This window comes from Rhinopithecus bieti, unplaced genomic scaffold (genome assembly GCF_001698545.2).
Source record: "Rhinopithecus bieti isolate Rb0 unplaced genomic scaffold, ASM169854v2 scaffold_15336, whole genome shotgun sequence".
In the NCBI taxonomy this organism is placed as follows: Eukaryota; Metazoa; Chordata; class Mammalia; order Primates; family Cercopithecidae; genus Rhinopithecus; species Rhinopithecus bieti.
The window spans coordinates 966,738-979,603 of NW_016808678.1; the positions used below are offsets into that span (position 1 = coordinate 966,738).

The 12,866-nt window shown below is 37.1% G+C and overlaps 1 protein-coding gene across 1 annotated transcript in view; it reads right to left on the reverse strand.

The window, feature by feature from the left end:
• The window catches only part of LOC108538726 (protein lin-9 homolog), an 88,963-nt gene that overhangs the window by 75,202 nt on the left and 895 nt on the right, over positions 1-12,866 (reverse strand). The window contains exon 2 of the mRNA XM_017886957.1: positions 9,963-10,062. Coding sequence (XP_017742446.1) covers positions 9,963-10,062 — 100 coding nt within the window. The remainder of the gene's footprint in view (positions 1-9,962; positions 10,063-12,866) is intronic.

Here is a 12,866-nt window from a genome sequence, read left to right on the forward strand (position 1 = left end):
TGTTATAGCAGCAAACACAGACCAAGACATATCCCTGACAGCAAAGGAGAGATTATCAAACCCCAGAAGCTGGCAGGAAGGGCCCTAACAGCAAGGCATGTGGAGCTCTGAAGGGAAGTCCCTGTCTGGTGGCGGCTGCTAATTCTGAAACATAAAGAAGCTGGTTCTCTAGGATCGCTGGAAGAACCTGGAAATTGGAAACAAATGCTACCACTAAGGTGAAAACAAGTAGTGAACCGGGAAGAAACAAGTTCCCCCTCTCTCTTCCGAGTATTCTATCTTCCTCTAGGGCCTCTTCCTCCTCTAACAGGGAGCACTCGGCACAGAATAAACATGGTTGCAGAGTCCCAACTCCAGAATCACAGGGCTGAACATGGAAGGATGAGATGGAAGCTGAGGAGCAAAAGCTTAATAACCAGCACAGTTTTTTAAATAACCATCTTTGCCATTTCTCTCTTCAGTGGTACGAGGGAGAAAGAGACGAAGAAAGGTTAGCGCAGCCAAATGGAAGGTGACTTTATAAGTCTTAATCATTCGCATTGAAAATATGTGATTACAATAGCTTCAAAGAAGGATTGGACAAGTGTTTTTTTTTTTTTTTTTAATTCATGAATATAACCACTGTTTTAAAGGTGCCGATATCAAAAAGTATATGTGCTTTCCATTTCTGGCTTAGGATGACCTGGAGAAGTATATCAACTTTTATCAAGAATTCAAAAAGAGGCTGGGCGCAGTGGCTCACACCTGTAATCCCAGCATTTTGGGAGGCTGAGGCAGGCGGATCACATGAGATCAGGAGTTCGAGACCAGCCTGGCCAATATGGTGAAACCCTGTCTCTACTAAAAATACAAAAGTTAGCTTGGCATGATATTGCTACTCAGGAGGCTGAGGCAGGAGAATCACTTGAACTCGTGAAGCAGAGGTTGCAGTGAGCCGAGACTGCACCATTGCACTCCAGCCTGGACTCTGTCTCAAAAACAAACAAACAAACAAAAAAATTCAAAAAGAAAAGATAAAAAAAGTATTTCAAAAAAATAAAAAAAGAAACATTTAATTAATCCATAATAGCTTGATCCCTAACATTTATTACTAATCCTTTTACGTACCAGCATTTTCATTTTTCAGTGGCAATAACAGCAGCTGAACAATACATATTCTGAAGTAATCCAAGCTGTTTTTTTTGTTTTCTGTTTGTTTGTTTGTTTGTTTTTTGTTTTTGCTTTCTTTTCCCCATGGCCTTAGTGGTAAACAATTTTTATTAGCAGAAAAATCCCAATCTAAAACCATAAAAACTGTCCGTCAGAACACATATATAAGATAATATATATATATAGAGATTTATATATATATATATATTAAATATTTTTTTTTTCTTTTTTTTTTTTTTTTTTTTTTTGAGACAATCTCATTCCTGTTACCAGACCTGGAGTGCAAGGCACAATCTCCAGCCCAATGAATCTCTCCATCTTCCCGGGTCAAGTGATCCTCCTGCCTCAGCCTCCTGAGTAGCTAGGATTACAGGGGGGCACACACCACGTATGGCTTAATTTTTTGTGTGTTGTAGTAGAGATGGGATTTTGCCATGTTGTCAGGCTGTTCTTGAACTCCCCTGACCTCATGATCTGTCGCCTCAGCCTCCCCAAAAGGGATTACAGGTGTGAGCCACTGTGCCCAGCCTACATTTATCATTGATATTTCAGAAATAAAACAGTGGTTCAACAGAGTTGGGATTGTGGAGGTTGTGGGGCAAAGGGAGAGGATGGATGGGTCAAAGGGTAGATCTAATTACAACATGAAGACTACAGATGAAATAAATGTATTATATTCAGGAATTTGCTAAATAAGTAGCTTATAGCTGCTCTGCCCAAGGGTGTTGAAATGAGTAACAATGTAGATGATAGAATGGTATTTGTTCCACTGTAAAACCATTTTACTATATATGTATATTTAAATAACTTGATAAAATTTATTTTATGAATAAAGAATAACAGCTAATGAAAAGATTATTGGAGTTTTGAACAGCATTGTGAATAATTGTAGCTTTCTAAATGCAAATAACAGCAACATACGACAAACTTCAACATTTCCAGTTTTTCTTCACATTTTTCCATCTTTATGTCTAATACAAAATAATGCTAATACTTTTGAATGATTTTTTAAAAGATAGTTCTGAGACTGAAATCATCAAATTCAAGCTTTTTCCAGAAAGATTTGAGTTTGTCAACCCATTTTGGAAGGAGGTGTGAGCAACCCAAAATGAAACATAGGCCTATGGTGGGAGGAGATAAAACAAGCAGTTTTGTTTTTTATGTTTATAAAATACATTCTGTGCACCTGAGTTGGATTTTGTTTTATTTCATTTTCTTCCCTTTTCAAATTACATATACGTAGGATCAAATTTGGGCTAATCAATAAACAACTCTCTTTTCCCTTTTCTAACACTGTTTTTTTTTTTTTTTTTTTTTTTTTTAAGAGTTGCCATCACAACCAAAGATTCTATGTTGTTAAAATATCTTATTGATCATCTCAGGTTAATACATTAGAAGTTAATGACTGCTTATAGAAGCAATAGAGCAGCAAATCTATAACATGTTTGATTTTTAGGGAACATTGGCACCTCCAGGTGTGTGATCCATCCATCTAGTTATCACTGGTAAATGTGCAACTAACAGATCTGGTCCCTGTGCCAAACAATGCCTAAGTAGGCTTTCCTGAAGACACAGAAGGGCAATCACTGCCTTATCAACCTGTCTAAGCCTGATTAGTTCTCCTCCTCTTCCTCTACCCAGTAAAAACAAGAGTCCAATTCATTTAGAGTTGAGATAAGGACAATAGGAGTCCTACCGTTCCCAGAATCACCTTGGGAGCTGGTGAGGAACATAGATGGAAGAAATTGGGGATGCTCCTCTCAACCTTCACTTCCATTCACTCTGGGCAGTGACTCTCTAAATATTAGTTAAGTTGTGCTCCACTGAACCCCTACAGATCCTGACACTATACCCCGGCAGTTCTTACCCTGCTCTGTTGCTTCTATAAGCAGTCATTACCTTCTAATGTATCATATAATTGACTTATGCATTATGGTTGTTTATTGTCTAAGTCCTACTAGTATACATACTGTATGAAGGCAGGAGTCTTTTCACCAGTGGAGCCTCATCAGCTATAACCTCTGACTCTCTGCTCCATTTGTTTATAGGAATGAATAGAAAATGTTCCCATATTGGAAAGCTTGCTTTTTTTCTTTAAAATAAACATTCTCTTCTGAGAAGCATTCTCTTAAGTGGACATAAACATTTTCTGATTCTGAAATAATCCTGCACATATACGATATACATATATGATATACGATATAGCATACACAGCTATAATCATTTAATAGATATAATTTTATTACATGTTCAACATATTACATGGGCTATTACTAGCTGTTGCAAACTCAATTTTACTGGCGTAACAAAATACAAATTTCATTATTGTTCACATAATAGTCCAAACGTGGGTGTTTTTGGTCTGGAGTGGCACCCCCCCACCCCCCTGCCAGGTGATAATTTAGGCATCTAGACTTCTTCAATGTTATGACTCTGCTATTCCTTGAGTTCCTCAGTCGTTAGTGTCCACCTGGATGAAGCAAAAGAGATGACTTCTTAATTGTTTTGACCATCTTGGTTACTTCAAGTAACACACATCACTTCCAATATTATTCCATTGATCAGAACTGTCAAATGGCTCCCCCTGGGTGCAAAAGTTTGTACAGTCTCTGGTTGGCAGCTACTTCTAGGAGCAGCTCTACACTATGGTAAGGGAAGCATGAATTTTAATGGATTGTTAACCATTCTCTGCTACATTTCGTGATCACGCTTTCCTGTAGCATGCATCCCCATTGACCAGCTGTATCAGTGATACTAATGAGTATAACAGTGTACTGTTACAGTTATGAATAACAGTCAGAAGAATATAATGGCTAATGCATGTCAATATCTTTGGCTGTGCTCAACCTCAGACCATTGGTCATGTTCAGGTTTACTTCAAATATCTGTTTTTCTGAGGCCTAGACTAAGTAGCAACAGCACTTGGGCCATACTTTTCTCATGAGCATGATTGAAAGAGGCCAAAGCAAAACACACACATCTAAATTCTTTTCTTAGATATAGAACAGATTAACTCTGCTCTAATTTCATTGGTCAAAGCAAGTATTATATTATTATCCACATGAGGAATGTCACCTGGGATTCTTGTTTTCTCCATCTGTCTACTTAATAGCCACCCAGTAAAGATTTACAAAACCTTGCCATTTTTTTAAAGATTTGTTTACCTTCTGAACATCTAATATCTTATTTCTGTTCTTTCTGTCCCTCTATCCATCCATCCATCCATCCATCCATCGTTTCAAAAATTATTTAATGCTTGCCTACTATGTGTCCCGCGTTATTTTACTCCGTGAAGATATAGCATGAATAAGATCTGCAAAATGTCTCCAATTTCATGAAGCTTATATTTCCTTTTTTATGTACGTATGTTTGTATGTATGTTTTTCCAGGACTACCAGGCAAGAATGGAGCTTATGTTTTAGTGGAGAAAATAGATATGTGAGCCAAAGCATGAATGCAATTTCAGATATTGCTGTATTATGAATAAATGGAAATAGGGAAATACAACTATATAGAGGAAGGAGCAACATTCAATACTTGGTCAGGGAGAAGCTTTCTCAATAATTGAGCTAAGAATAAAACAGCCATATATTTATAATCAAATATGTCATTCTAATGAGGGTCACAATACCAAAAGAATCTGTTAAGCTTCTCCCTTTTATTTCATTTTTCTCCCTGGCATCCATTTATCATGTTTAAGTTGTCAGGTTAATAGAAAAAGAACTAAGTAGAATAGACTAGGCTGATTACCAGGGTCTACAATGTGCCCAGTTATTTTAAAATTAGGTAAAATCACATTGTTTGGAGGGCCTTTATGTTTCTAACAAAGCTACAATTGAGCAAATAAAGTTGAATAATGTTGCTTTATGCTTTAGAGTACAAATTTAAAAGATCCAGGGAAAAATGAACAAGGATCTTCAGAAATATTTCTCCCTTTCCCTGTTTTTTCTGCTCTGCCTCTGTACTGTTTTGGGAATTCATTGGTTTGATCCTATGATGTGACCCTCCAGGGAGTGGTCTGGCTGCGGAGGAGGGCTGGATCTCTCAACTAACATTCAAGGTGTTTTGTATTATTAAGAACTAGCCATGGATGTAATAAAGTGAGTACTGGAGATTTCCAGCCTTAGCTCCATATTAATTTCTCAGGGCTGCTATAAAAGTATGTGTACCACAAACTTAGTGACTGAAAACAATACTTGTACTGTTTTCTGTCTAATATGACTAATAATTCTGTCTAACTGAATATTCTAATAATTCTATCTAACATGAGTCTCACTGAGCTAAAATCAAGGTGTCAGCCTATCTATATTCACTTTTAGAGGGTTTGGGGAAATCCATTTTCCATTTTCCAGCTTCTTTAGCTGCATACACTCCTTGTGGAAATCAGTAAATGATAGCGTTTCTTATTGGTTTATGACCCCTGTCTTCCATCTTTAAAGCCCAGTGGTGACTGGTCACATTCTCATGTCACATCTCACTCACTGTGCTTCCATTGTCCTCTCTTTCCAATAACAGCCAGGGAAAAAGTTCCCTGTTTTAAAGATTCCTGTGATTAGATTGGACTTACCTGGACAATCCAGGCTAATCTCCCCATCTTGAAGTCCTTAATCGTAATCACATCTATTGAGTTCCCTTTGCTTTGTAATGTAGTCATAGGCTGCAGGTTTTAGGCCATGGACATTTTGGGAGGTGCCATTGTTCTATCTTCCGTAGCTTCTCTTTAAATTTATGGCTGTAGCTTCCTCTACTATGAGAGGCATCACCAGACAGAGTCATTCTTTAATGGGATTAACCTGATTTCTGGGAATGGGCAAGAAGAACACATGTGTTTTCCTATCACTATGATACAACTTGGCTTTTGACCAAGAACTCCATACATCTGGGGGCTGAGTACCCTGTGACACGTTACCAGAAAGCTCCAGCTTCTTTACTTTTGGTAACTGGAGTTTTAGTCACCCCTTGAGGATATTTTATGACAACCTGGAGAAATTGTTTTTATTATATTGGAGGTGGAGGCTGTCTTTTTTCTCTCTCTTCCTCTCTGTTTATCTTTTAGAATTATTCCCTTCTGTCCTTTTGATGGATTTGAAATTGTTTCTGGGAGGAAATGCTGGTGATAATTCTAATTTCAGCTGCTCCTGCTCTGGGGACTTATTTGAGTCTTGTCTTTGATATTGTGCTTCTCTAATCATAATCCTGACTTTCTGAAATATGAGTGTCAGTAGAAAAAAAGCTTGCCAATTCCATCGCTCATTTATCATGGAGAGGATGCTTTTAAGGAAGGTCTTAAATGAAGGCATTGTACAAATGCCAAAAGAAAAAAAAAAGTGCTATGTCTGGGGATTAGGGAAAGCTTCCCATTGTCTGACCTCAATTAGAAAAAGCAGAAATATTTCTATGGCTTGCTTCTGAGATGCCTGAAGTGGCTTACTGGATATTGGAGTTAACGCTCTCCTAAGCTGAAGATTTTTACCTTTAGTGGTCCAGTAACCTCATTCCTTTACTTCTTTTCAGAAACTCCTCATGAATTTTTTTTGTAGTACCTGTGGTTCAATTTAAACCTGCTTTTACTGGAAGTGAGGATAAGTAATTGTATATCAAATAAATGGAAGGAACTTTAAAAGCTCGAAAAACACACAAACAAAATATTAAAATATTAGATTGAAATAAAGTGAGGCTTCCAATTTTTTTCATTATACTCCCAAAAGGAGTTTTATAAGGTATGTTTTCCTAGTCACCATATCATAAAACTTTAATGATACAGATGTACAATATATCCGTTCATGTGCTGTATATATATATATGCTTTATACATGAAAAGAAAGATATTTTGCCCCTTTCCCAAGAACCAAATTTCATCCTGTTGGAGAAGATATTGCCTGCATTAGGAATGCATGATGTAAACTGAAGGGGCATATTTGACTTTATCTCCTCCCCAGTTTTATATTATAGTTGCTTATTTTAAAAGTAAAGCCTCATTATCGCAAGGAGATAATAATATATTACATATGCAAAAAAGAATATGTAAAGAATAGCCATTACCCAGCTCTCTTTCCAAGTCATAGAAATTTTTTCAATCCATCAAGGTACTTTTCTATACACTTACATATATGTGCATAATAGACACTGCATAATAGACACTTGTTTTACAAAAACAGAATTTTGTAAATGTTGACCATTTTTTTCTATGCCAATAGGCATATTACCACAACATTATTTTTATTGCAGAATACTTTATTATATAGTTATAAGGGTCTTATTAATTTAGATATACAATATTCTTTTCAGATATTTATGTTGTTTCTAACTTATTTTGAGAGAAACAACACGATGATGTAGAGCATACCTTGGCTTTGGACATATCTTTTCAAATATGACTGAATATTTTCTTGAGATCCATGCCTGTAAGTACAATCTTCCAGGCAAGGACATTGTACTTTTCAAGGAATTTGATATGTGATGCTAAATTGCCCACCTAAACAGCTTGGCTTCTTTTAAAGAACCATAATCATAGCAAAATTTGAATAGGCTTTGGTAAATTCAGTGGCATCTTTCCTATCAATAGAATATTGCATTTATATCCAGATGAGTGGGCATATTTTTAGAGGGTATAATTGATCAATTGGAACAGAAACTCTGGCGCAAGCAGGAGCTGGAAGGATATTTGTGATGTGCTCAGAATTTTACATGTGTAACTTGGCTTAGCAAAACTAGAGGGGCTTGGGGGAACAAAGGAGCAGGGAAAATGGTTTTAATCCAAGTTGGTTTTGTTTGATCTATTCTAATTTTATTATTTTAAAATTGTCCACATATTTCATGCTAGCTTTTATAAATAAATTTGCTGTAGAAGTCAGAGATGGAAGAGATGCAGGCCACAAAGGACCTTTCCAAAACTTTTTTTTTTTTTTTTTTTGGTGGCTTCTCATGAATTCATCAATTCAACAAATATTTATTAAGCAATTAGTCTATGATAGGCATTGCTACAGGCCTGGAGCATGCAGCCGTGCCTAAAAAGAAGTCTCTACTATCATGGAGCTTATGTTCTCGTGGGGAGAGGCAGTGATATTCCAGTAAACATAAGTAAATATGATGGCAGTTAATGACAGGTGCTGTGAAGATAAATAAGTAATTGGGGAGAGGAAAGACAGGGGGATGACCATTTTGAATAAGGTGGTCATGGGAAACCCTCAGTGATGAGGTAATATTTGATGTGAATTGAAAAGAAGTAATGAAGCAAGCCATGTACATAGCTGGGGGAAGAACATTCCAGACAGAGGGAAGAGTTAGTACAAAGGTCTGAGATTAGAATACGTTTGGCAAACAGGAATAGGAAGGAGGCCAGAGGTGGCTGGAACAGAGTGAACCTGGAAGAAAGGCACAAAAGATGAAGTTGGAAAGACGGGCAAGGGTTAGTCAACTCATGGCATTTTACGACCCACTAGGGATTCCACGTGCCTCATATTTTGAGGCCATTCATTCAACACATATTTTAAAGTTCCTGCTGTACTCCAGGCCCCTGGACAGACAGTGGGTATCTACGGGGGATAAAGACAGGCAGGGCTGGCATGGAGTAAGCATTCCAGGGGAGGAAACAGACAGGCATAGAGGCAGTTAGAGTTTATTGTGATCATGCTATCGTAGGTGAAATAGATGCTTTAGCTGGAGCACAACAGTAACAATTCACCCAGATAGTTGCAATGCAAAAATCAGTATGTTTTTAATAAAATGATTCTGTTTTCTTTTAGTAGTCAGCACATATCATTCTCTATTTCTGTATTACACGTATCATGTTATGTTGACAGTAAATGTTAAATCATGTACTCATCTGGATTGCATCCTGGAGTTAGGGGCTACATTTTTTTTTTTTTTTTTTCTCACGTTTGCTTCAATTCATGGCAATGAACTCATGGTGAAAAAGAAATCACTGAATTAAGATCTGGCTTCCTGTCTCTCAAAAAGTTTTGGACCTAACTGGAACTTAGTTAAATGATTAGAATGTTAAGGAAAGCTCACTAAAAATCTGGAAGACAGAGTGGGGCAGGAGGGAGTGGGAGCTGCAATTTGGATCCACTGGTGCTTTTCCTCCTTGTTTTGTCAGTTGTGAGTCTCACTTGCTGGTAAATAGTTAGAAATTACATGTGTTTTGTTTCCCCTTTAAATGGTAAATTCACTGGGGGAAAGAACAGTTTCTGCTATTGCTTTGTGTGGGCGTATGACACATGATACATAAATGAGGAAAAACAATTCTTCCCATTGGAATCTGTTCACAGAAATACATAGAAACATTCTAGAAATCCAGGGCATGTGGCTTCCTGATCGTTCTAAGGGCATTTACCGTATGTGTTCAATGTCTCAATTATCTCTACGCATTTAGGAATTTCTGTTATTGTTTTAAACGGCTTGCTGGGGTATGCCCTTGAAAGCTTTTATTCTCTGGTCTAAGTACTGTGTACTTAAGGGTGATTGTGGGAGAATTTTAGGACATGGGTTTGATTGTAAAGGATCCGTATCTCCAAGGTAACACCAAAATTCCTATTGGCTGAGAACAATTTTTCTTCCCTGCTTGGGTTTTTGTGCTATTTGAAAAGAATTGTAAGGGCAAATTTGCTTGGAACATTCAGAGTCAAGGAAATGGAAGAGGCTGCACTATTCTCAATTACCTCGTGTTCTTGTTCTGTATAGTTTGTACCTGCTGAGAAACCCAGGACACCACCCCAAACCTTGCCCCTGTTAAGATTAACTTCCTCTCATGTTAGAGCTTTCTCCTTGTGCGTTTCCAGCATCACACTACTTGATAATTGTTTTGTCGGTACCTAAACTGCCAGCTTAGCTCGGGTGTACTTTGACAACATCTTTTCTCTTGTTTTAATTGTGACAAGCCGTTGCGGATTATCACATTATCATTTGTCCTTCCTATTTGGATAAGATGTCTGATGATGAGACAAGATTTCCCACTTATCAACTTCACGGCAAAATATTTCTGAAGTGAAATTAGCAAAAGATGTTTAGAAGGAATGAACAGTGTAAAAGTTTGCATCATTTTATCTGTAACTTTGCAAAAGATTCTAATGTTATTCTCAAGCAGGCACTGTGCTTAGAGCTGGGGCTCCAGAAGTAAGATAGACAAACACAATCTCCCTATCTAAAGGAGAAGGACATTAAGCAAGCAGTAACACAAATAAACATTCACCTAGAAATGGTGGCAAGAAAAAGGGGAGGGTTCCAGAAAAGATTATTCTTAGATTGATTTTCCAGAGAAGAGGTCCTTGAGTGAACATTAAACTAAGACCTAGAGGTTAAATAGCAAGGGAGGCAGGGGAGTGAAGAGAAAGGTCTGCCACCTGTAGGAAGCATTTGACAAGAGAGCCCTGTGTTGGGAAATCACTTTTTCCATCTGAATCACTGAAAGAGAGGCCTCTGGCTGCAGGGAGTTATCAAAGGTGGGGTGAGCATTGTGAGATGTGGCTGGAGAAAGAGGTCATAGAAGCCTACGTGTATTCTAGTAACTATGGGAGAACATTCTAGGGGTAAAGGAATGGGTTTGTGACATGGTCAGAGCTAATTGATTACAGTACTTACAATTTTATATATGAAGGATCTTCATAAGTGATCACAAAGCAGAGCATTTCTTGATATATAGGAGGGAGAGAGAAGGAGAGAGAGAGAGACATACATGCATATATACATGCATACACGTGTATATGTATGTGTGTGTATCCATATTCAAATTTAAATTTGAGTTTGAAAATATACTTTTGAATTAGTTTTAGAGCAATTTCTTTAAATTCCTGTTATTATTACTCAAAATGTCTTTGTATTGAAGTTTAATTTTTAGGTTGATATTCCATCCTGACCTTGAGTTAGATGTTTAAGGTATGACTTGGGGGTGGGAAAAGCCACACAGGGAATAATCTGTGAACTGTAATCTGAGAATAATACAGACTGGGTGAACTGTAATGTCTCTCTCCTTTCTTATAGTTTAGACTCAGAATTCATGTCATCTTGATGACATTTATCATAAAGAAAACAAACTTAGATCTAAAACTAAAACCAAAGAATAGCTCTGAAGTTTTCATAAATATTTAAATAATAGTAAATTCACAAATGGCCCATGACTCCAGCTAGGAAGACTAACGTCTCCTTGCGGATGTTGCTTCCGTGTCGCCCACTGTAGTCCTGACTATTGAGAGCCCTGTCTCTGAGATAACACTTTTCCCTGAAATTGCTGTGGATTAAATAGAACCTCCAAATAATGTGGGAAGAAAAAAAAAAAAAAAGAACAAAACTGATTTAAGGCATTGAGTTCAAAAGTCAAGGCTTAGATTTTTCCATTGTCCACTGCTATTTCTGCTTGTGTTGTGTTTTTAGTAACCCCTAAGAGCTCAGAACTAAGAAATACCAGTGTCTACTTCCTGTGGTCAGTGAGATTCTGATGTGGATCAAACTACTGTGTCCTAGATGAAACCGTTTTCCTCATCTGAATATTGAGAAAGGCAAACAGAACTTACATAAGAGACCAGCTAAAGAGTATTGGGTCATTGGAACTAAATTAAAATTGTGCACAAACAACAAAAAATTTTCTCTTTTCCCATCCAACTCTTCAAGAATGAAGGTACACTGCATGGGGATAATAGAATACCTGCAATATCCGAAGGTGAACTGCATGAATACAAAAAAACAACATGCTCACTATCTGCATGTCCTCATAATGAGCCATCTCAGTTTTTAAAAACATTCTCTTTTTTTTTTTTTTTTTAACAATCTAGTCACACTTTTCCTAAATTTGAGAAGCACAGAAAATAACTCACCAATGTAATTTTGTAAAATCTAAGGGATATATCTATGGCATGGTGGCTCACTCTTGTAATACCAGAACTTTGGGAGGCCAAGGCAGGTGGATCACTTGAGGTCAGGAGTTGGAGACCAGCCTGGGCAACATGGTGAAACTCTGTCTCTACTAAAAATACAAAAATTAGCTGGGCATGGTAGTGGGTGCCTGTAGTCCCAGTTACTTGGGAGGCTGAGGCAGGAGAACTGCTTGTACCTGGGAGGCAGAGGTTGCAGTGAGACAAGATCACGCCACTACATTCCAGACTGAGTGACGGAGCAACACTCTGTCTCAAAAAAAAAAAAAAAAAAAAAAAAAAAAAAAAAAAGTTTGAATAAAAGTTGTGAATCTGTTGAATTTTCTATTGCCATGCATATGCTGTGATTTGCTTCACTTTGTGATTTCTTATTTGCACTTTCAATTAAAACTTATTTAAGGAAAATCTTTTTTTAAAAGAAAAAAACTGATAAGAAAACTAAGATTGTCAATACTAAAATGGTAATATCCCAAAAGTTCCAATAACTACATATTTTTAAAACAAAGGTTGCTTTTTTTGTTCAAAGTAAATCCATTTCTTTTACCTTCACATACATGGGCTATAAACCTAATGCAGAAGGAAACTGACATATTGGTCTCATAGTTCGATGAACATAAAATCTGTATTTATTTGCAAAATCACTCATTTTATAATTTCCCAGAGCTGGAAGACTCTTTGGTATTGGCACCATTAATTTTTATAGCTCTGTGATAGATAAATGTGAAGTGTGTGTAAAAGCATATGTTCTCATATCTTCCAGTGTAACCAGAGATAATTCTCCATGTATAGCAATAATAATTGATAATATCTGATTCTACATTTTAAGCCCTTCCTATATCCCAGGCAGTATGC